At 38.8% G+C, this 24,906-nt stretch overlaps 1 protein-coding gene across 2 annotated transcripts in view; it reads left to right on the top strand.

The window, feature by feature from the left end:
- Window positions 1-24,906, top strand: part of SMARCC1 (SWI/SNF related, matrix associated, actin dependent regulator of chromatin subfamily c member 1) — a 202,799-nt gene that overhangs the window by 86,900 nt on the left and 90,993 nt on the right. For both annotated transcript variants that reach the window (XM_012473838.3, XM_064367033.1), the window contains 7 exons: window positions 3,372-3,431; window positions 6,142-6,179; window positions 9,368-9,489; window positions 14,391-14,462; window positions 16,853-16,966; window positions 18,061-18,214; window positions 19,861-19,974. In XM_012473838.3, the coding sequence (XP_012329261.1) occupies window positions 3,372-3,431; window positions 6,142-6,179; window positions 9,368-9,489; window positions 14,391-14,462; window positions 16,853-16,966; window positions 18,061-18,214; window positions 19,861-19,974 (674 nt within the window). The remainder of the gene's footprint in view (window positions 1-3,371; window positions 3,432-6,141; window positions 6,180-9,367; window positions 9,490-14,390; window positions 14,463-16,852; window positions 16,967-18,060; window positions 18,215-19,860; window positions 19,975-24,906) is intronic.

Raw genomic sequence — 24,906 nt, 5'->3', positions numbered from 1 at the left:
CAGAATCTCGCTGTCTCGCCCAGACTGTAGTGCAGTGGCGCGATCTTGGCTTACTGCAACCTCCACCCTCAGCATTTTACTGATTCTCCTGCCTCAGCCTGTGAAGTAGCTGGGATTACAGGTGCCCACCACCTCGCCCGGCTAATTTTCTTTTAAATTTTTAGTACAGACAGAGTTTTGCCATATTGGCCAGGCTGGTCTCCAACTTCTGACCTCAGGTGATCCACCCGCCTTGGCCTTCCAAAGTGCTAGGATTACAGGCATGAGCCACTGCCCCTGCCTCCCCCCTCCCCCCACCTCCCCGTTTTTTTTTTCTTTTCTTACTACTTTTTTTTGAGACGGAATCTTGCTCTGTCACCCAGACTTGAGTGCAGTGGCATGATCTTGACTTATTACAACATCTGCCTCTTGAGTTCTAGTGATTCTCATGCCTCAGCCTCCCAAGTAGCTGGGATTGCAGATGTGCACCACTATGTCTGACTAATTTTTGTATTTTTATTAGAGATGGGGGTTTCACTGTATTGCCCAGGCTGGTCTTGAACTCCTGACTTCAAGTGATCTGCCCACCTTGGCCTCCCAAAGTGATGGGATTACAGGCGTGAGCCACTGTGCCCAATGCTTGCTTTTTTTTTTTTTGAGACAGAGTCTCACTCTGTCACCAGGAGCCAGGCTGGAGTGCAGTGGCGGGACCTCGGCTTACTGCAATCTCCACCTCCTGGGTTCAAGCAATTCTCCTGCTTCAGCCTCCCGAGTAGCTGGGGCTACAGGTGCATGCCACCACGCCCAGCTAATTTTTTTGTATTTTTAGTAGAGACGGGGTTTCACCATGTTGACCAGGATGGTCTCGATATCTTGACCTTGTGATCTGCCCGCCTCGGCCTATCAAAGTGCTGGGATTACAGATGTGAGCCACTGTGCCTGGCCGCACAATGCTTTTTAAAATTTTTATTTTATTTTATTTTATTTGAGATAGAGTCTTATTCTGTTGCCTAGGCTAGAGTGCAGTGGCGTGATCTCCACTCACTGCAACCTCTGACCTCTGAGTTCAGGTGATTCTCCTCCCTGAGCTTTCTGAGTATCTGGGAGTACAGGCACATGCTACCATGCCTGGCTAATTTTTGTATTTTTATTAGAGACGGGGTTTCACCATGCTGGCCAGGCTGGTCTTAAACTTCTGACCTCAGATGATCCATCCACCCATCTCAGCCTCCCGATGGGCAAGGATTACAGGCATGAGCCACCGTGCCTGGCCATTACCAACCTTTTAAAACTACTTTTAATACTGTGTTCTAGCTTGTCTATATTTTTCCTGTTGTTTTAAAAATAAATTTTATTTATTTTTTGTTAATATAGCATTGTTATAATTAAGATTTACGTCGCATGACATAAAATTAATTATTTTACACCCAGGCTGGACTACAACTATGGGATCATAGCTCACGGCAGCCTTCACCTCCTAGGCTCTAGCGTTCTTTCTGCCTCAGTGTCCCTAGTAGCTAGGACCTACAGGCGTGAGCCACCATACCAGTTATAAGGGCATTAATCCCATTCTTGAGGGGCCTATCCTCAGAGATTATCTTCCAGAGGCCTCACTTCTAAATACCAGGACACTACAGTTGGGTTTTGATATGTGAATTTTGTGGGGACACATTTTTTTCTGTTACTGTGTTTAGTACATCAGATAAGTTTAGAATCACTGTTATCTAATTGAAGTCAAAATGTAAGAAATTTAGCACTTTAAACTGTTTCTTTTTTTTTTTGAAAAAATATTTATTTGCCCATTTAACAAACAAAATGTATAAAGAGTCTGAACCCTTTAGACTAAATTAGAAAGTATTTACTGTTGATTATATCAGATTGGTAATTTGTTAGAAATACATGGCCAGTAATGTGTGAAAAGATGGCCAACCTCACATAAGCAAAGATACGTAAGTTCTTCAAATCACTATTTTCATCTATAAATTTTTCAAAACCTAAAAGGTAGGTGAAAAAGTTTGAAAGTTTTGAAGAATGAGTTCTAACCAGTGCTGTTGATAGAAGCATAAATTAATGAAGACATTTAACACAATTTGGCTGTATGGTTTTTTGTTTTTTGAGATGGTGTCTCTGTCTCTCAGGCTGGAGTGCAGTGGCGCAGTTTCGGCTCCCTGCAACCTCCACCTCCCTGGTTCAAGCAATTCCCCTCTCAGCCTCCCTAGTAGCTGGGATTACAGGTGCCACCATGCCCGGCTAATTTTTTTTGTATTTTTAGTAGAGACCGGGTTTCACCATGTTGGCCAGGCTGGTTTCGAATTCCTGACCCCAAGTGATTCGCTTGCCTCAGCCCACCGAAGTACTGGGATTACAGGCATGAGCCTCCTCCCCTGTCCTTGGCTGTGTTTTTTAAATTTTTTAATGTGTACATTTAATTGCGTTGTTTTATTTTTAGAATTTATCTTAAATAATCACATGCACCCCCAAAGACAATTATAAAAGAATGTTAGTTTTTGAACAGTGAAATATTTAAAATAAACATGCTTTCCATCAGTGTAGGGCTAGTTAACTTAAAATACACAGTGAACCTGTAAAAATGAAAGAAATGTAATACAATTCAAAGCTCTTACGTGGAAAGATCAGTGCTAAGAACTAAGCACAATATTGATAACATTTACATAGAGTTAAAAAAAAACCCTCAGGATATATTTTGACATCCATATGGATATATAAAAGGTATCCACTTGGCTTGACCTAGTGTCTCATGTCTGTTATCCTGGCATTTTGGGAGGCTGAGGCCAGTGGATTGCATGAACTCAGGAGTTCAAGACCAGCCTGGGCAACATGGCGAAACCATGTTTCTACAAAAAATAGAAAAATTAGCCAGATATGGTGACATTCGTCCATGGTCCCAGCTACTTGGGAGCCTGAGGTCAAAGGATTACTTGAGCCTGGGAGGTCAAGACTGCAGTGAGCCTTGATCACACTACTGTACTCAAGCCTGGGTGACAGAGTGAGTCCCTGTCTCAAACTAAAAAGGTATCAGTTCTTCCTTAGGTTTTAAAATTAATGAATGGAATAGAAGTGTAAATCAAAAGAAATGCATCATAAACTTCAATAAACTTTTGTGGAAGGCATTGAAAGATTATTTTCATGTTTTGTTGAGTATTTTGGTATTGTTTACTTTTATGAAAATACATGGTGCTTGGGTCATTAATTATAGAATATAGTCTGTTAAATACTTCATAGCTAGGCTTGTGATTTTTACCTGAAAGTGTGCATTGAATGTTGTTGCAATTGTAGTGAAATGCATGTCATTTAATCATGTCCTATTCTGTTTTCTTTCTAAAAAGAAGGAGAACTTTCTTACATAATTCCTCTTTTTTTCCTTTTCCTAGTGAACCTAAAGAAAGATAGTGAAAATACACCTGTTAAAGGAGGAACTGTAGCAGATCTAGGTAAGCACCAAAAAAAAAAAAAAAAAAAAAAATCTATGCACAGGTCTGTGCTTTGTCTCTTGAATATGTCATCTCCTTTGATAGTCTATTCTTTCCTTACTTTTATCTTTTTTTTAAAGACAAGGTCTTGTTCTGTTAGTCAGGCTGGAGTGCAGTGGTGTAATCATAGCTCATCACAGCTTCAAACTTCTGGACTCAAGCGATTTTCCCACGTTAGTTTTTCAAGTAGTTTGGACTATAGGTGCACCCCACCATTCCCAGCTTGATACTCCTTTCTTAAGTGAGACTTGTTCTTAACCACTACAGGATATTAACTGTGGCTTACTTTTAGTACTATTGTTTTTTGTTTTTAATTTTTATTTTTTTGTTACTTTTAGTATATGACTTGGTTTGCTACTGTGACAGGAAAGTTAATTTCCTATGATCCATTGTTGCCATTCTTAGTGATCGCCCCCTCTTGGAGCATAGTATTTTTCTACAACCTAACAAAGGTGGTAATAGTATACTTGAATAAGAGTAAGAGTTTTAACAAAATGATTCTAATTAAAGTACTTGTTTTAATGTCGCTGAAATAATTGTTTTTGTAACATATGCAAATTGATATTGTATCGTTAGTACAGAAATTTGTGGAGTGTTAATACCTTGTAAGCCAAATTAAAGTTTCTAGGCAGTGTAAAATGAGAATCATATCATTCTTTCATAGTATTCAGGTCTTACATTTTCGCAAGTAAGGTATAATTCTTAAGTGTTTTTGTAGGAGAGTAGAAAAGAGTATAATCACTTGTTCCTCTTTAAAAAAAAAAATAGGGGTTGTTTTAAACATCTTTGTTTTGGAGTGTTGTAGATGAGACAATAGTCTTTATTTCTTTTATTTACTTTTAAAGGAGAACCTAATGTTTTCAGTATATACTAACTTTTTGACTTTACAGAATTTTAAACCAGAAGGAATTTTCAAGATCTCCTGTTTTAGAAAATGAGACCTCAATTCTGTCTTCTAATTAAGAGAATTCTGTATTTGAATAAATTGCAGTCATTATTATTATTAGTTTTGAGACAGAGTCTCAGTCTGTTACCCAGGCTGGAGTGCAGTGACACCATCTCCGCTCACTGTAGCCTCTGCCTCCCAGGTTCAAGCGATTCTTCTTTCTCAGCCTCCTGAGTAGCTGGGACTACAGGTACATACCACCATGCCCAGCTAAGTTTTGTATTATTAGTAGAGACGGGGTTTCACCATGTTGGCCAGGCTGGTCTCAAACTCCTGACTTGAGATGTTCCAACCTGCCTCGGCCTCCTAAAGTGCTGGGATGACAGGTGTGAGCTACTGTACCTGGCAATTGTAGTTATTATTGATGGCAGATATGAGTTGAGTATTTTGGACGGTGACCCATCAACTGTAAATGTTTGTTCTCAGAGTTTTTTTTTTTTTTTGATAATGAGGTTTTACTCTTGTCACCCAGGCTGGAGTGCAATGGTACGATCTCAGCTCACTGCAACTTTCACCTCCTTGGTTCAAGCGATTCTCCTGCATCAGCTTCCCAAGTAGCTGGGATTACAGGCACCTGCCACCACACCCAGCTAATTTTTGTATTTTTAGTAGAGACGGTGGGGGTGGCGGTTCACCATGTTGGCCAGGCTGGTCTCAAACTCTTGGCCTCAGGTGATCTGCCCACCTTGGCCTTCCTAAGTGCTGGGATTACAGGCATTAGCCACTGTGCCCAGCCGGAGCTGTTGTTTTAACTGCTGCTGTATATTCTGCCTTATATGCTACGTAGTCAAATATAACCCATTCTTTCATATAGCATTTGTATAGCATTTTTCAAAATCGGATAAATTTTTGTTTTTTGTTTTTTTTTTTGCTATATCCCATACCAGCCACCGAAAGTGTTGTTATTACAGATGTGAGTGACCACACCTGACCCCCCTTTTTTTTTTTTAAGTACAAGACAACATCTTGCTGTGTTGCCCAGGCTGGACTTGGACTTCTGGCCTTGAGTGATTCTTCCACTTCAGCCTCTGGAGTGTCTGGGACTGTAGGTGTGCACTATTGAACCCAGCATCCCATGTTCTTTTTGAACTTCATCATGCCTTACTTAGTGCCAACAGTCACAGTAATGATAAAAAGCTTAAATGTTACAGATATATGATAATGTAATGTAATTTCTTGTTCTTTACCTCTTACCTCTTCTATACTGACAGTTTTACTTTCACTGTGGAAATGAACTGTCTAGTTTATAAATTTTACCTGGGCTTTCTCTCATGTTGAGCCGTCTATCCTCAGAAGGCATTAATAGTCTAACTAAGAATAGTAAGAGATTGGTTATCACCTGTTTTTTGACTCATCATTCTTTATTCACTTCTTCTGGAACCCAAAATGTTGTTATTTTAGCAAAGCTCAGGAGACAAAAATCATGATCAAGTTCCATATCTGTTACTAAGTAAGATCATGGCTATGATATTAGCTCAAGTAGTAATTAATTATAGATTCCCCACTGATTGAAATTTTTAATGATCTTTGCTTTGAATTTCTAATCACTTGTGTACTTTTGTGTAAAATTCTATTTTAGTGAATTATTCAGAGTGATTTTTCTTTAATAATGCTGTTATTGCATTCCTTTTCTCTGTCCGATATCAGTTTTTCAACCATAAATTCCAAATAATCCAAAGAACATTTACCTGTTTTTAAAATAAATTGTATGTTTTGGTTTTGCAGATGAGCAGGAGGAAGAAACAGTCACAGCAGGAGGAAAGGTAATAATTCAGTTAAGCCTAGTGTGAGAGAGCTTCTCCAAGGGTCCTGTGTATTTAGCAGTAGAAACACTGAATTGGGCATAGCTTCAGAAATTTTCTAATTTGAAGCCCTTCTGGTTTTTTATTTTATTTTTTTTAGTTTTCCCCTCAAGGAAAACAAATACAACATAAGAACCATTTCTGGAAGATTTTTTCTTTTGTTGATTTTTTGTTTTGAGACAGGCTCTTGATCGTGGCTCACTGTAGCCTTGACCTCCTGGGCTCAGGTGATTCTCCTCCCAGTTCAACCTCCCAAATAGCTGAGACTACTTGTGTTCACCACTATACCCAGCTAATTTTTTTAGTTTTTGTAGAGATGGAGTTTTTCCATGTTGCCCAGGCTGGTTGCGAACTTCTGGGCTCAAGTGATCTGCCTGCCTCTGCCTTCCTCAGCCATCCCAAAGTGATGGGATTACAGGTGTCAACCACTGCGCTTGGCAAAATACTTGCCTTTATTGGACCCCAAGATTTTACTTAGAGGGAATTTTGATCTTCCCTGCTAGTGTCCTTTATGTGCTATAATTTCTAGTTTCATACTCCCCTGGTTGCAAGGTAATGTTCAGAGCCGACCACAGTGTTTCAGATGTTATCTGACAGTGCAGATGAGCAGGGGCCCATGTGTTGTCTTGATTCTTTTCATTACCATTTCTATTGGTGCAGCCTTAACTTAACAGCCAGTGTAGATTTTGAATCATACTTTGACCTCTCTTGAGCCTTATTGAGAGCTACTTCCTGCTTTATCAATTCTGCTATAGAGGTACCTCCAGTCATTATGCTATTGGAACATTAGATTTAAGGCAGGATTTAACTTTTAAAAAATAAATCGTGTCTTATTTTACTCAGGCTATCATGTTTGACTGTGTGATTAACTCCTAATCATGAAATAATTTCCTTATTTGCCGAATATAGTTTTTTTTCATTGAAGCAAATAAGTTCCCTAAGATGATTCTTATTGTTGTATACATTCAAGGATGAACATATGCATGGCAGGATTTCCAGAAAAGTATTTCAACAAACTATTTTCTTATGACTCTTCACCTGTATTGTTTTTATGATTAAAAAAAAAAATCAAAGTTAATTAGCCAAAGAGCCACTTATTAATGAACATTACCTATGCCAAAAGAGGTTATTATTTAGAGTAAATAGATACTGGCCCATATAACCTCAGCATTTTGGAAAGCTGAGGTGGGAGAATTGCTCTAGGCTTTTTAAATAAAAAGTGCTGAGTGCAGTGGCTCATGCCTGTAATCCTAGTTCTTTGAGAGGCCGTGGTGGGAGAATCACTTTTAGCCAGGAGTTCAAAACCAGCCTGCACAACACAGGGAGACCCTACAGCTACGAAAACTTAAAAAATTAGCTCAGTGTGGTGACACTTGCTTGTGGTCCCAGTTAAAAAGGAAAGTCAAATTTTTTCTTTTTACTGCCAAGAATAGGAGGAATTCAGTCTTATACCAGTCGTTTGTATAGCTCAAAAGGATTACAGATAGTGTCTCTAAAGCAGTCTCCCACAATGTCTTCCTTCTTGTTGTTTTCTTATTGAGGTCATTAAAACTTAGACTGTTGGCCTTTGTTCATTGCAATGCCAGCCTCTTCCTGTTTTTCCTGAATAAGGGAAATTTTTTGTGTCCTAATTGATTTGTGAAGTCTATACCACAAAAATGTATTAACTAAATTAAGCCAAAATAAAAACGGATTAACCTTGAGAATATTTTTGGCTAGCTTCTGTGATTTGGGAAATAAAATTTGTTACCCTTTTCATCATTATTATCACATACGTATTCAACATCATTTAAGTAATAACTAGAATATTTGGCTCTTTCATGCTTTAAATTTTTTCCTTTTTGCTAACTTTATGGAAACTATTGAGTTTATAGATAGTAACACTAGATCGTCACTTCAAGTACTACAACACAGGAAATTTAGCTTGAATTAAGTTAAAGGTAGAAATTAAATTGTGGAACCATTGTGAAAGAAAACTGTTTTGAAATTTGAGTTTTTGCTTATTTTATTTTTTTTGAGTCAGGGTCTTGCCTAGGCTGGAGTGCAGTTTGTAGTGGTGCAAACCCAGCTCACTGCAGCCTTGACCTCCCAGGCTCAAGTAGTCTTCCTGACTTCAGCCTCTCAAGTAGCTGGGACTATAGGCATGCACCATTACATCCAGCTAATTTCTAAATTTTGGTAGAGATGAAGTCTCACTATGTTGCCCAGGCTGGTCCTGATCTTCTGGTCTCAAGTGATCCTCCTATGTTGGCCTAGACACCTCGCCCAACCCATAATACGGTTTCTTTCTAGAAAAGAATTTCATAAGGTTACAAATAATAAAATCACCACAGAGAGAAAATTGGTAAAACATTTGAATATCAAAAAGAGTATTTAAAATAAATTTAAGTGTATGTGATAAAAATGTATATCAAATAAACATTTACTTCAGATTAAGTAAAACTGGACAAGGAATAATCAAGGTATTATGGAACGAGATTTAGGTTATGAGTTATTTAGTCTGAAGGCCTATGCATTGAAACAGACTTTCTTAATCAACTTGCTAATTAATCTTGTTATGAGAGATCTACCTTCTCTGCATTGATTCCCTCGTCATCGTAAATGAGCAACAAAACCTTGTCTCAGCTGGCTGTCTTGTACCTTAAATGCTGCGAAAGGTTGTTTTTACTTGAAAATTGTTTTTCTGATATCTGAAATTTAATCAGGGAGCTTCATTTTATTTTATTTATTTATTTTTTTAGGATAGGCGAATTTCTTTTTCTTTTTTTCTTTTTGAGATGGAGTCTCACTCTGTCACCCAGGCTGGAGTGCAATGGCGCAATTTCAGTTCACTGTAACCTCTGCCTCCCAGGTTCAAGCGATTCTCTTGCCTCAGCCTCCTGAGTAGCTGGGATTACAGGCGCGTGCCACCATGCCCAGCTAATTTTTGTATCTTTAGTAGAGACGAGGTTTCAACATCTTGGCCAGGCTGGTCTTGAACTCCTGACCTCGTGATCCACCCGCCTCGGCCTTCCAAACTTTTGGGATTACAGGCGTGAGCCACCGCGCCTGGCCAGCTTCATTTTATTTAACCTAACAACTAAAGTGTGAGAGATGCTATGTATATATTTCTGTAGTTCTTTCTTTGAACTTTATCTTCTTTTCTATAGGAAGATGAAGATCCTGCCAAAGGTGACCAGAGTCGGTCAGTTGACCCTGGTGAAGATAATGTGACAGAGCAGACCAATCACATTATTATTCCTAGTTATGCATCATGGTTTGATTATAACTGGTGAGTGGACCACTTCCATCTGTGAGCATGGTACTGAGCAGTACAAGAACTTTCCTTGAAATCAGGTTGTGCCTTTCTGCCCATGTTCCTCATCAGAAATTACTCTCACCTTGGATGAAGGGAGATGGAAAGTGATTTTTATCTTTGGAATGTGTTTTTTTAAGAATCAATTTAGAGATTGAAACTATATTTTGTTGTAATTTAGGTCTGTAAAATTTAGGTTTGTAAGCTTGAACCTAACTTGTTTAGAATCTGCTATAATTCAGACAGGCAAATACTTGAATATTATTGTAAAATGTTTTAAGTTATTATAAAACATTTTTAAACCCTAGTTTAAAAACATTAACTGAAAAGTTTCAGAAGTAAACAATTCATAAGTTTTAAATTGTGTGCTGTTCTGAGTAGTGTAATAAAATCCTGCATTGTCCTACTAGGGACATGAATCATCCGTTTTTTTCAGCGTGGACACACTGTACATGCTACCCACCTGTTAGTCATTTAGTATTAGTATCAGGTATTAGATCAGTTCTCAAAGGATTGCAGTGCTTCTGTTTAAGGAACTCCCATTTTAGTTAATAATGGCCCCAATGCATAAAACTAGTGATGGTGATAGTTCAGATACGCTAAAGTGAATCTGTGAAGTGCTTCCTTTAAGTGAAAAGGTGATTGTTGCCGACTTAAAAAAAATTGTGTGCTGAGCTAAGATCTGTGATAAGAACAAATCTTTCATGAATTTGTATGTAATAAATTGTTATAATTGTTCTTTTTTATTATTAGTTTTTGTTAATCTCTTCTTGTGCCTAATTTATAAATTAAACCTTATCGTAGGGTGTGTGTGTGTGTGTGTATGTATGTGTGTATGTATATATGTTTGTCTATGTCTATGTAGGAAAAAACCTTCGTGTATATGGAGTTAGGCACTGTTCACAGTTTCAGGCATCCATTGGGAGTCTTGGAACATAAACTCTACAGACACGAGGGGACTACTGTATATAAAGAAAAAAGTCGCCTGGCTTGGTGGCAAACACACATAATGCCACACCTTGGAGGCCGAGGTGGGCAGATCACCTGAGGGCAGGAGTTCGAGAGTAGCCTGGTCAAAATGGCAAAACCCCATCTTTACTAAAATTACAGAAAAATTAGCTGTGCATGGTGGCATGCGCCCATTATCCCAGCTACTTGGGAGGCTGAGGCTTGAACTCGAGAGGTGGAGGTTGCAGTGTGCCGAGATCTAGCCTTTGTACTCTAGCCTGGGCAACAAGAGCAAGAATCTGTCTCAAAAAAAAATAATAATAGTAATAATTCTCACTACCCTATAATAGCTTTTTTAATTTTAATTTTAATTTTCTTTGAGACGGAGTGTTACTCTGTTGCCAGGCTGGAGTGCAGTGGCACAAATCTTGGCTTACTGCAACCTCTGCCTCCCGGATTCACATGATTCTCCTGCCTCAGCCTCCTGAGTAGCTGGGACTATAGGCATGCACCACCATGCCCAGCTAATTTTTGTATTTTTAGTAGAGACCAGGTTTTACCATGTTGGCCAGAATGCTGTCAGTCTCTTGCCTTGTGATCCACCCTTCTCGGCCTCTCAGGGTGCTGAGATTACACACGTGAGCTACCACACCTGGCCTAGCTTTATTTTAATAGGAAACATTTTAACATTAGGAGGCTTTCAAATATAAATCCTGGTGTGTTAAACAGTTTAAAAATAAACAGACCTCCTTAGCATTCATATTCTCTTTCTTTCTTTCTTTTTTTTTTTTGCGATGGGGGGAGACACAGTTTCGCTCTTGTTGCCCAGGCTAGAGTGCAATGGCATGATCTCTGCTCACCACAACCTCTGCCTCCCGGTTTAAGTGTTTCTCCTTCCTCAGCCTCTTGAGTAGTTGGGATTGCAGGCGTGCACCACCACACCTGAGTAATTTTGTATTTTTAGTAGAGAAGGGGTTCACCACGTTGGTCAGGTTGGTCTCAAATTCCTGACCTCAGGTGATCTGCCTACCTCCCGAAATGTTAGGATTACAGGTGTGAGCCACCATGCCCAGCTCTCTCTGTGATTTTTTTTTTATAGGAAGCACTGTGGCATGCTTGGAGCATAGTTGGATGTAACAGGAGTACTAACTGCCTTTTTTGTTGATTACATATGAGGTATGGCTCTTTCATATTAGGTTGATTTTTGTTTGTTTGTCGGTTTTATTTTTGAGACAGAGTCTCACTCTGTTGCCCAGGCTGGAGTGCATTTGACATGTCTTATTTTTGTCTGACATCATGCTATGCCTCAAATATTGAGACTTTGCTGAGTACATTTAAAACTGACTGAGTGCTATTTAGAAATGTTTTAGTAAATGTAATGTGGAACAGAATAAATATATATCTTTTTGAACATCAGTCTTCATTACATTTGTTATTATCTTTAATTATTTTTAAACATTTTTAATTTAAAAAAATTTTGTGTCCTAATCATTTGCAATTATGTATTTAACATTCAGAATTTTTAAACTCACATTTTTGCTTTTGCCTCACAATAAAATGATGTTTATTTTATTTTACTTTATTTTTTCTTTGAGACAGAGTCTCACTCTGTCGCCTAGTTGGAGTGCAGTGGAATGATACTGGCTTACTGCAGCCTCTACCTCCCGAGTTCCAGCAATTCTTTGCCTCCTCTCGAGTAGCTGGGATTATAGGCGCCCGCCACCACACCCAGCAACTTTTGTATTTTTAGTAGAGATGAGGTTTCACCATATTGGCCAGACTGGTCTCAAATCCCTGATGTCAAGTGATCTGCCTGCCTTGGCCTCCCAAAGTGCTGGGATTACAGGTGTGAGCCATCACACCTGGCTTGTTTATGAATTTGTAATGTAACCTTTTGTCAACTGGTACCAATTTTTATTTCATAAACAATTATTAATATATGACGTACTAAATAGTAAAGAGTAAATTACTTTTAAAAAACATATTATGTCTTTAGATATTTTATGCACTTTTAATTATTCCAAAATAGTGAAATGTTCTGTTAAAATTGAGAAACTTTAACACTTATTAGTAAAATGACCTAAGAGGACACACATGAGAAACTAGCATTCTTTTTCTCTAAAATTAGCAGAAAGGGGCTGGTGCTGTGGCTCTGGTCTGTAATCACAGCACTTTGGGAGGCTGAGGCTTGTGGATTGCGTGAGCCCAGGAGTACAAAACCAGCCTGAGTAACGTAGTTATACCTTGTCTCTACAAAAAAATTTTTTTAATTAACCAGGTATGATGGCACCTGCCTGTCCCAGCTCTCCTGGAGGCTGAGGCAGAAAGATTGCTTGTGCTTAGGAGTTCTAGGTTACAATGAGGTAGCTATGATTTTGTCACTGCACTCCAGTCTGGGTGACAGGAGTGAGACCCTGTCTCTTAAAAAAGAAAAAAAATGGGCCAAGTGCAGTGGCTCATGCCTGTAATCCCAGCACTTTGGGAGGCCTAGGTGGGCAGATTACGAGATCAAGAGATTGAGACCAGCTTGACCAACATGGTGAAACCTCATCTCTACTAAAAATGCAAAAATTAGCCAGGCTTGGTGGCATGTGCCTGAAGTCCCAGCTACTTGGGAGGCTGAGGCAGGAGAATTACTTGAACCCGGGAGGGCAGAGGTTGCAGTGAGCTGAGATCATACCACTGCACTCCAGCCTGGCGACAGAGCGAGACTCTGTCTCAAAAAAAAAAAAAGTTTTTTTAAAAATTAAAAGTTAAATAAAATTAGAAAATAGAAGTCATTACAGTAACAACTATGTAAGATTATCATTTACAGAAACATTTTCATTTGCCTGATCATCTTTGCATGTCATAGTACATTCAATTAGAGAGCTAATGGAAGTATTAGTTATGAATGCAGAATTTTTTTTTATGTGGGCTCTTCCTAACCTGTAACAATGAAAACAATGGGAGTTACATAAGAATTATGTAATTAGTTCTTTACATTTATTATTATTTAAAAAGTCATTATGTATATTTATATAGCATTAATTCATCTTAGGAATTGTCTCTCTAGAAGTTTCCAGGTAATTCATTGTACTTATAAAGGTATTTGACCCTGCAGATCCAATTCAATTTAAACATTACCAAATACTCAAGGAGTGAATAATTTGAGTTATATTCCCAGACCATTGATTTGCTCTTTGCCATGCAACCAGTACTTACATGTTACATCTCTTGAAAGCCACTCAGAAACTAAAATGTCATCAAGAAAGAAACCTAGACTTGTATTAGCAGGAGAAACTTTGTGCTAAATATATAGTTGGTTCATTTGTATACTGTGTTAGGCCTGATAATTTTACCTGCTCTCTACTCTGCCTATAACCTATAACATTTCATAAACTTATTAGTGTTTTTATATGTTGTTAAAATTTACTTCTGTAATATTAAAAGCAATTAATAATTGAAATTTTTTAAATATTAATTTATCACAGTGTTTCTGAGGGCTGGACAAAAGCTCATTTATTTTAACAGCCTGAGAAAGTAAATTCATCGTCTCTACGCTGGTCATTTGTTTCATCAGTTTTGTTGCCATGCCATGCCAGCTCCTTTTTTTTTGTCACCAATTTTCAAAGAAGTCTTTATATCTTGTGGCTTCATATCTAGTCAATACATTATGCCAAAAAATAATAAATGTATAGTTTTCAGTGTGTCGATAGCAGTTTTCTAGTTTGGTTATGGAAATAGAAAAACTGAAGTATTGGGAGTGAGAAAGAGAAAGCTTTCTTTAAACTTTCTTGTATGCTGTTAATACATAGAAACTAGTGTAAGCCAATTAATTTTGGCAAGCAGTACTCAAGTTTTGGATTCATCACTTTTACTTAGAAAATTTTATGATTTTATTATTTTAAAAATAAGACTCCTAAACCTTTTTTTTTTCTTCTTTTCAGTATTCATGTGATTGAACGGCGTGCTCTTCCTGAGTTCTTCAATGGAAAAAACAAATCCAAGACTCCAGAAATGTGAGGCCAATGTTTTAGAAAACTTGTTTATTTGCCTGTGTGTGGTAGGCGCTCTTCAAGCATGCACCTGAGTTTCTTATTGCTGATTCTTTCATGTTTGCAAATACTCCTTTCAGAACAGTGTTCATATGTCATTTGCATAGCATTCCATGGTATAAAGGAAATTTTATCTAGTTTTGTTTCCGTTGGGTGGTTTTGGTGTTTTTTTTGAGACAAGCTCTTGCTCTGTTGCCCAGGCTGGTATGCAGTGGTATGATCTTGGCTCATGGCAGTGCCTGCCTCCTGGGCTCAAACGATCCTCCCACCCAGCCTCTTGAGTAGCTGGAACTACAGACATATGTCACCACACCTGGCTGGTTTTTTTTTTTTTTTTTTTTTTTGTGGGGGTGGAGATGAGGGTTTCTTTATGTTTCCTAAGCTGTTCTTTCTAAATCTTGAACTATATGCACATTAACTCTTGGAGTTAAAGTTTGAATTCAGTAAACCAGTTTTTACTATAATGAATTAAGACTTTCTTTCTTTTTTTTTTTTAATTTGAGATGGAGTCTTGCTCTGTTGCCTAAGCTGGAGTGCATTGGTGCAGTCTCAGCTCACTGCAGCCTTCGCCTCTCAGGGTTCAAACTATTCTCCTGCCTCAGCCTTCCAAGTAGCTGGGACTACAGGCATGCACCACCACACTCGTATTTTTTTTGTATTTTTAGTAGAGATAGGGTTTCACCATGTTTGCCAGGCTGGTCTTGAACTCCTGACCTTAAGAGATCCATTTGGCTTGGCCTCTCTAAGTGCTGGGATTACAGGCATGAGCTATCATCCCCAGCCTGTCTTAACCACTTTCAACTTGTGTGTACATGTGTGCTATGGATTGTTTCTATTCATCCAGGAGAAAAATAGAATCTTTATCTTATCTTCCTGTTGAATGACTTCTAATTAAAAGATTGCCAGATATGATGATATAGCTGCATGTGAATTGAGCTTAATTGCATAAAGCATTGTTGTGCTTTTGCATTGGATGTAGCAAAACTCTTTTTGGAAGGAAGAAGTTTGGTAGGAAGTACTTTTTGTCTTTCCCTGGTGATTCATCAGTATACATTTCTGGAACCCTTGTCCCTATATAAAAGTGCACACCTGTCAATACTGCAAATACACTCCCATGTACTATGTTCACAGTATTAATCTGTTTCTTTTTTCCTGTTTTTGAGACTGAGTCTTGCTTTTTCACCAGACTGGAGTGCAGTAGTGTGATCTCAGCTCACTGCAACCTCTGCCTCCCTAGTACAAGCAATTCCCCCCGCCTCAGCCTCTCAAGTAGCTTGGACTACAGGCACACGCCACTACTCCCGGCTCAGTTTTTATATTTTAGTACAGATGGGCTTTTACTATGTTGGTCAGGTCGGTCTCCATCTCCTGATGGTGTGGTCAGCCAGCCTTGGCCTCCCAAAGTGCTGGGATTACAGGCATGAGGCACTTGGCCTTTTTTTTTTTTTTTGAGAGAGTGTCACTCCATCATGCAGTCTGGTGTGCAGTAGGGTGATCTTTTCTGCCTGTGTTTTGTTTTACTTATGTGCCAAGAACTGTTGCTAGGTCTCAAAAGTCCTTAACACTTTGTTTTTAAGTACTACATTTTGTGACAAGTCCTTAGAATCTGCTATAACAGAATCTCAATTTCTCTCTCCATTTTTGTATGTTCTTTTCTGGACTTGGTCTCATGGGTTCTACTTACAGCTGTGATCTTCCTTAAAGAACTTCCACAAGAAGTTATATAGCTGTTTTCAGAGCCAAATTCATATGACATGTGTGGAATTTAGAACTGATAGGCAGCAGAGATTGAGAGCATAGATTGAAGCACCACCACAGTGGCTGAGTTGAATTCTGGCTCAACCAGTTACCAACCCTGTGGTCTAGGACAAATTCTCTAACAACTCAGTTTTTGTTTTCTCATCCATAAATGGGATGATAGCAGACCCTTCCTTTTAATATGGAGAGATTATGAGGACTAATTGAGTTGTTAGACATACATTGCTTATAGCAGTGTCCTCCACACAGTAAAGTATAGATATGTGGTAGTGAGGGAGATAGCCTGTGTAACGATGTGTTAGTTTCAAATTCTGCAGTTAACCACCACCATGACCAAGTCTGAATTTATGTTACTTCACATTAATGTCATTAGATTACTTGTTGTTATATATTAGTAAACAGTCGTATTGCATATTCCTGGTTCTAAATTCACTTGTAACTTTACGCAATATAATATCACTGTTGTTTTTTGGGCTGTTGTCTTAATTTGTTAATTGTATTTATTTTTATGAAATCTGAAGATTTTTGGCTTTCTGAGTAACATTGTTTCTGAAAGAATACATATCCACCTTATGAGCTTTGCCATTGCTTTTTAGATACTTGGCATATCGAAATTTTATGATTGACACGTATCGCCTAAACCCCCAAGAGTACTTAACCAGCACTGCTTGTCGGAGGAACTTGACTGGAGATGTATGTGCTGTAATGAGGTAAAGCATTTGACTTTTTCTGAGACATTTCACTGTAGGAATTTACTGATGCATTGCTGTCTAATGTTTGCTTGATTAAACTGGATATTTCAACTGGGTAAAACAGCTAATTTTACTTATCTCATTTAGGGGTTATATTTTGTTTCTTTTTATTTCATTCAATTTAATTATTTTTATTTTATTATTTTAATTTAATGTTATCATGATGGGGTTTCACAGTGTTGCCAAGGCTATTTTGAATCTCCTGGCCTTAAGTGGTTCTCCTACCTTGGCCTCCCGAAGCACTGTGATTGCAGGTGTGAGCCCTGTATTCAGGATTAGGAGTTGAATATTTTAAATATTTAATTTAGGCTGGATGAGGTGGCTCATGCCTGTAATCCCAGCACTTTGAGAACCTGAGGTGTGTGGATCACCTGAGGTCAGGAGTTCAAGCCTGGCCAACGTGGTGAAACCCTGTCTCTATTAAAAATACAGAAATTAGCTGGGTGTGGTGGCACATGATTATATCTCAGCTACTTAAGAGGCTGAGGCGGGAGAACCCAGGAGGCAGAGATTGCAGTGTCATCCAGCCTGGGTGACAGATCGAGACTCTCTCAAAATAAATAAATAAATATTTAACTGAGGTTTTTAGATTTTGCAGTTCATATTTTTAATTTTTTAGTGAAATCATAAAATAACCAGGGATGGAGTGGGTTCAGGTTGAGAGTGGATAAGCTCTGTGCCCTATATCTGCCTAAAGACAAAAAAGCAAAATGTGGATTTTTTTGGTGTGTGTATTTGGTCTGTGTGTGACTTCTTTTATTAACATGGACCTAAATGTGTATTTGTGCTCTCATTTCTGTGGTTGAAATGATTAGACTTTGTAGTAGGTTTAGGGGTTGTTGTGTTATCAACATTACTTGTGACTTAAGAAATTGTTCCTCATATAACAAACAAAATCTGTCAGGTAATTTGTGGTGTTTCATAGCCTGCTGAGAATATTTATTTCTTTTATTGTTTCTGTTTTTTAATAACATGATGATGATGATGATGATGATGATAAAGCACCTAAGGTTGATTCTCTAGATTTTAACTTTTCGAGCTTTTTTCTTTAGGGTCCATGCCTTTTTAGAGCAGTGGGGACTTGTTAATTACCAAGTTGACCCGGAAAGTAGACCCATGGCAATGGGACCGCCTCCTACTCCTCATTTTAATGTATTAGCTGATACCCCCTCTGGGCTTGTGCCTCTGCATCTTCGATCACCTCAGGTAAATTAATGTTGACTTTTTCTTCAGAACTGGATAGTAACACGTGACTATTTATAGCATATCTAGGAATAATTATTATTGTATTATAATGCTATTAATAGTGCTATTTCTTTTATGGTTGGTTGTGTGTGTGTTTTGGTGTACTGTAAATATTACAGTCCGAAAGAATATATGGTATTTAAGTTAATGCTGTCCCACCAATCCCAAGACCCAATGCCTTACTCTATCAAATTATTAATTTACTTTTATATACATAACTTCCTTTATCCTTCTGTCATCAAACAGACATTCATAAGTAAGCAGATGACGCAAAATCTTTTTTCCCTTCCTTCAGTCTATGTTCTAAAAATGTGAAGCAAAGAAATCTTTATAGCTTGTCCTAAGATTTGTAAAGTTTATATCCCTATATACATTATCAAACAGATTATGTCAAGGAAATTATATATAGCATTAAGTTGTATTTACAGGAAACTAAGGTATAAGAATTTTGTCCCATTGTGAAATAGAAGATAGTAATGAAAATTTGTTATCCTTTTTGGGACATAAACGGACACCAAAATGTGTCTTATGTGTTGAATTTTTGTTAGGAGTATAGTGTAGAAGTGTGGGTATTTATTTTTTGTAGGAAATCCACCAAGAGTGGTTTAAGTACCAATATTAAACAGTTGTTTTTTTTTTTTTTTTTTTGAGATGGAGTGTCATTCTGTCACCCAAGCTGGAGTGCAGTGGTGTGATCTTGGCTCACTGTAACCACTGTCTCCCAGGTTCAAGCAATTCTCCTGCCTCAGCTTCCTGAGTAGCTGGGATTGCATGCTCTGCTAATTTTTGTATTTTTAGTAGAAACAGGGTTTTACCACATTAGTCTGGCTGGTCTGGAACTCCTGACCTCGTGATTTACCTGCCTTGGGCTCCCAAAGTGCTGAGATTACAGGCATGAGCCACTGTGTCCATCCCCAGCAACTGTTTTTTTTTTTTTTTCCCTGTTTTTTTGAGACAGAGTTTCGCTCTTGTTATCCAGGCTGGAGTGCAATGGCGCGATCTTGGCTCACCGCAACCTCCGCCTCCTGGGTTCAAGCAATTCTCCTGCCTCAGCCTCCAGAGTAGCTGAGACTACAGGCGTGCGCCACCATGCCCAGCTAATTTTTGTATTTTTAGTAGAGACGGCATTTCACTCTGTTGACCAGGATGGTCTCGATCTCTTGACCTCGTGATCTACCCGCCTCGGCCTCCCAAAGTGCTGGGATTATAGGCGTGAGCCACCACGCCTGGCCTTCCCTGCTGTTTTTTTTTTGAGACAGAGTTTCGCTCTTGTTACCCAGGCTGGAGTGCAATGGCACGATCTCGGCTCACCACAACCTCCGCCTCCTAGGTTCAGACAATTTTCCTGCTTCAGCCTCCCCAGTACTGGGATTACAGGTGCCCACCACCATGCCTAGCTAATTTTTGTATTTTATATTTTTAGTAGAGATAAGGTTTCACCATGTTGGCCATGCTGGTCTGCTGACCTTGTGACCCACCTGTCTCAGCCTCCCAAAGTCCTAGGATTACAGGCATGAGCCACCCGTGCCTGGCCCAATTTCTGAAAAACATTTATCCTCTTGACTTTAAAGAGGTTAACTCAGCCATTTATCATTTATTTGACTCAGGTCCCTGCTGCTCAACAGATGCTAAATTTTCCTGAGAAAAGCAAGGAAAAACCAATTGATTTGCAGAACTTTGGTCTTCGTACTGACATTTACTCCAAGAAAACATTAGCAAAGGTAAGGATTTTTTTTTAATCTAAACTCATGCGGGGTATAATCCAGCACATCTTAGTACTTCTATGATACATCTAATGAGTTTTCTACTCAAATCTGATGGTATTTAAAAAAACACTATTAGAGGCCGGGCGTGGTGGCTCACGCCTGTAATCTCAGCACTTTGGGAGGCCGAGGCGGGTGGATCACGAGGTCAAGAGATCCAGACCATCCTGGTCAACATGGTGAAACCCCATCTCTACTAAAAATACAGAAAATTAGCTGGGCATGGTGGCGCGTGCCTGTAATCCCAGCTACTCAGGAGGCTGAGGCAGGAGAATTGCCTGAACCCAGGAGGAGGAGGTTGCGGTGAGCTGAGATTGCGCCATTGCACTCCAGCCTGGGTAACAAGAGCAAAACTCCGTCTCAAAAAAAAAAAACCAGTATTAGAGAAAATTGAGGGGGGAATGGAAAATTTGAACAGAGAATTGGAATCTGTGAAAAGAATCATGAGGTCGGGCGCGGTGGCTCATGCCTGTAATCCCAAGCACTTTGAGAGGCCGAGGTGGGTGGATCATGAGTTCAGGAGATAGAGACCATCCTGGCCAACATGGTGAAGCCGTGTCTCTGATAAAAATACAAAAAGGAGTTGGGCGTGGTGGCACATGCCTATAATCCCAGCTACTTGGGAGGCTGAGGCAGGAGAATAGCTTGAACTAGGGAGTCAGAGGTTTGCACCACTGCACTCCAGCCTGGTAACAGAGCGAGACTCTGTCTCAAAAAAAAAAGAAAAAAAGAATCATGAATATTTTAGAACTGAAAAGTATACTTGAAATTATTTGATGGGTTTAATAGTAGGCTGCGTATAGCAAAAGACAGGTTAGTGAAGTCAGAGACAAATTTATATATATATATATATATATATATATATATATATGGAAACCTAGGTACCAAGAACAAAAGAAATTGAATTGAAGTAGGAGGGGCCGGGATAAAGAGAGGAGAGTGCAAAAGATGTGAGATACAGTTCAGGCTGGACATGGTGGCTCATGCCTGTAATCGCAGCACTCTGGTAGATGAAAGCAAGAGGATCACTTGATCCCAGGAGTTTGAGACTAGCCTGGACAACATAGCAAGACCTTATCTCCATTATTATAAGAAGAAAAAGAAAAAAGAATGATGGAGTCCAAAGAATTAATGTTTATTATTAGAGACTCATAAGAGAATGAATGGAGGAGGACTGATACTTGAATACATAATGGCTAAAAAGACTTCAGAACAAATAAAAAGATACCAACTCATAAAGCAAGAAACAGCAAGCCTGGGCTCAACACTTTGGGATGCCAGGGTGGTAGGATTGCCTGAGGCCAGGACTTCAAGAGCAGTCTGGGCAAAATAGCCTTTAATGAAGAACACACACACAAAAAGAACAGATCCAAATTTATACAAAGAGAAAACCACACTTGGGTACATTATGCTTAATCTCTTATAAACTAACACCATAAAAGCAGACATGGAGGGTGGGGGTGAAGGTAGAGATGAACAATAACAAAACTGATGGCTGACTTTTCAACAAAAATGATAAAAGCCAAAGACAAATACAGTAACATTTTGAAATTGTAAAAGAAAAACTGTCTCTCTGGAATTCTCTATCCAGTAGATATTTACTTTTCAAAATTGAAGGTGAAAGATAGAGGTTTGTAGATCTTCCAATGTAGAGAAGTTATCACTAGCACACAGTGTAAGAAAAGTAAAGGAATATCTTCAGCATGAAGAATAATGATCCCAGATGAAAGCACATGTCTCCATTAAGTAATAAGGAGCAGAGAAAAGTAATTATGTGGTTAAATATAAAGAAATACAGATTGTTTAAACAATAATATTTGGAGGGATTTATAACATGTAGAAAGTATAAGAATGGCAGAAAGGCAGAAGGAGATTAAATTGAATTAAACTGTTGCAAAGTTTACATTATTTAGAAATGTGACAAAAGTTCCGAATTGGGGTAAACTATAATTTGAAACAACATTTTGGAACCTGACTGGATCTAATGGAAGAATACTAGAAAAAGGGCAGCATGTGAGTCAGTATAAAAGACATCTTCTGGCTGGGCGTGGTGGCTCACACCTATAATCCCAGCACTTTAGGAGACTGAGGTGGGAGGGTCACCTGAGGTCAGGAGTTTGAGACCAGCCTAGCCAATGTGGCGAAACCCTGTCTCTACTAAAAGCTCTATTAGCTGGGCATGGCTGTGGGTAGCTGTAATCCCAGCTACTCAGGAGGCTTAGGCAGGAGGACCATTCGAACCTGGGAGGCAGAAGTTTCAGTGAGCTGAGATCGTACCACTTCACTCCAGGCTGGGCAACAAGAACTGGACTCCATCTTAAAAAACAAACAAAAAATCCACATTATAGTCCACCCCTGGGCGCGGTGGCTCATGCCTGTAATTCCAGCATTTTCAGAGGCCAAGGCGAGCAGATCACCTGAGGTTGGGAGTTCGAGACCATCCTGACCAACTTGGAGAAACCCCGTCTCTACTAAAAATACAAAATTAGCCAGGCGTGGTGATGCATGCCTGTAATCCCAGCTACTTGGGAGCCTGAGGCAGGAGAATAGCTTGAACCTGGGTGGCAGAGGTTGCAGTGAGCCCAGATTGTTCCATTGCACTCCAGCCTGGGCAACAAGAGTGAAACTCCATCTCAAGAAAAAGCCAAAAAATATATATATATGGTTGTTTTTGTATATATATTTATTTATTTTTATATGTATAAATAAATCTTAGTGCAAGTAGTTGAGATATAACTAAGAAGGAAATAATGGATAGAAAATAATAATTTTTAGAAGTCACTATAAAAAGATAGGAAACAAGAAAATGGGGAGCTAATGGGAGGAGTAGGAAACAAGTAGCAAGATAGTAGTTTACATGTTACTCTAGTATTAATAGCAACATTAAATAGAAATGCTTTTAATACTCCAGATAATGAGGTGAAATTCTTTTATTTCAACAAAAGAAATAAAAAAAATACTGCAGTTAAGCAGGAGAGATTTTCAAATTGCATAAAATATTCAAGGACAAGTGTATGTTGTCAACACATATACACCCACTTTGAAGATAATAGACACATGCTACTATTAGAAGAACAGAAGTCATATTTTGCAAAGAATAATCCCAAGGGTGCCAAAATTATTACATTAATTTTGGTATAATGTAGACACCAGAGTAAGTTACTTTACCAGATATAAACAGAACTTCATAATGATAAAAGAGTTAATTAGGCCGGGCGCGGTGGCTCAAGCCTGTAATCCCAGCACTTTGGGAGGCCGAGGCGGGTGGATCATGAGGTCAAGAGATCAAGACCATCCTGGTCAACATGGTGAAACCCCGTCTCTACTAATACAAAAAAAATTAGCTGGGCACGGTGGCGCGTGCCTGTAATCCCAGCTACTCAGGAGGCTGAAGCAGGAGAATTGCCTGAACCCAGGAGGCGGAGGTTGCGGTCAGCCGAGATTGCGCCATTGCACTCCAGCCTGGGTAACAAGAGCAAAACTCCGTCTCAAAAAAAAAAAAGTTAATTAATCAAGGGCATAATCTTATGTGTGCATCTAATTAAATAGCATCAAAATACGTAAAGCAAAAAATAGTAGCACTGAAAGGAGAAATGGACAAACACACATTAGTTGGAGATTTCAGTAATCCTTTCTCAATAATTGATCCAGCAAGTGGTTAGAAAATCGTTGAGGTCATTAAAGACTTAAAACAATTCTATTAACCAAGATGACATATTTATTTGGTATATATAGAATACTGTGCAAAGTAGCAAAATGAAAACCACGTTCTTTACAAGTTCCCAGGAGACATTCACCAGAGTAAGCCCAATTTTTTAAAAAATATCCTTTAAAAAAAATTAAAAAAAAAATTTTATGGGTACATAGTAGATATGTATGTTTATGAGTTGCATGAGATATTTTGATACAGGCATGCAGTGCATAATAATCACATCAGGGTAAATAGGATATTCTTCACCTCAAGCATTTTTTTGTGTGTGTTTTTTTAATTTTTTATTTTAATTTAATTTCATTGTTTTGAAGACGGTGTCTCAGTCTGTCACCCAGGCTGGAATGCAGTTGTGCGATCTTGACTCACTGCAACCTCTGCCTCCCACATTCAAGCGGTTCTCCTGCCTCAGCCTCCTGAGTAGCTGGGATGGTGCCTGCCACAACACCTGGATAATTTTTGTATTTTTAGTAGAGGCGGGTTTCACCATGTTGCCCCAGGTAGTCTGGAACTCCTGAGCTCAGGCAATCTGCTAGCCTCGGCCTTCCAAAGTTCTAGGATTACAGGCATAAACCACCACACCTGGCCTATCCTTTGTGTTTTAACAATTCAGTTAAATGCTTTTAGTTATTTTTAAATGAAAAATTAAATTTTTTGTTTACTGTAGTCACCTTGTGCTAGCAAATACTAGGTCTTATTTAGTATTTCTGTTTTTTGTGCCTAAGACCCAATTCTGAGCCATAAAATGAGCCTCAATAATTTTAAAGGATTGAAATCATACAGTTAGGTTTTATGATTTCAAAGATGTGAAATAAATGAAGTTGGCTGACCACAACAAAATAAAATTAAACTAGAAAATCCAAAACAGGCCAGGTGTGGTGGCCCATGCCTATAATCCCAGCACTTTGGGAGGCTAAGGTTGGCTGAACCTTAGGTCAGGAGTTTGAGACCAGCCTGACCAACATGGAGAAACTCTGTCTCTACTAAAAAATACAAAAAATAAGCTGGACATGGTGGTGTGTGCCTGTAAGCCCAGCTACTCAGGAGGCTGAGGCCGGAGAATTGCCTGAACCCAGGAGGTGGAGGTTGTGGTGAACCGAGATCGTGCCATTGCACTCCAGCCTGGGTAACAAGAGCGAAACTCCATCTCCAAAAAAATAAAATAAAATAAAATAAAATAC

This window comes from Aotus nancymaae, unplaced genomic scaffold (genome assembly GCF_030222135.1).
Source record: "Aotus nancymaae isolate 86718 unplaced genomic scaffold, 86718_ANA_hifiasm-v0.15.2.pri h1tg000067l, whole genome shotgun sequence".
Lineage (NCBI taxonomy): Eukaryota > Metazoa > Chordata > Mammalia > Primates > Aotidae > Aotus > Aotus nancymaae.
The sequence above is the reverse complement of the archived record's forward strand: the minus strand, read 5'-3'. Positions and strand labels throughout refer to the sequence as shown.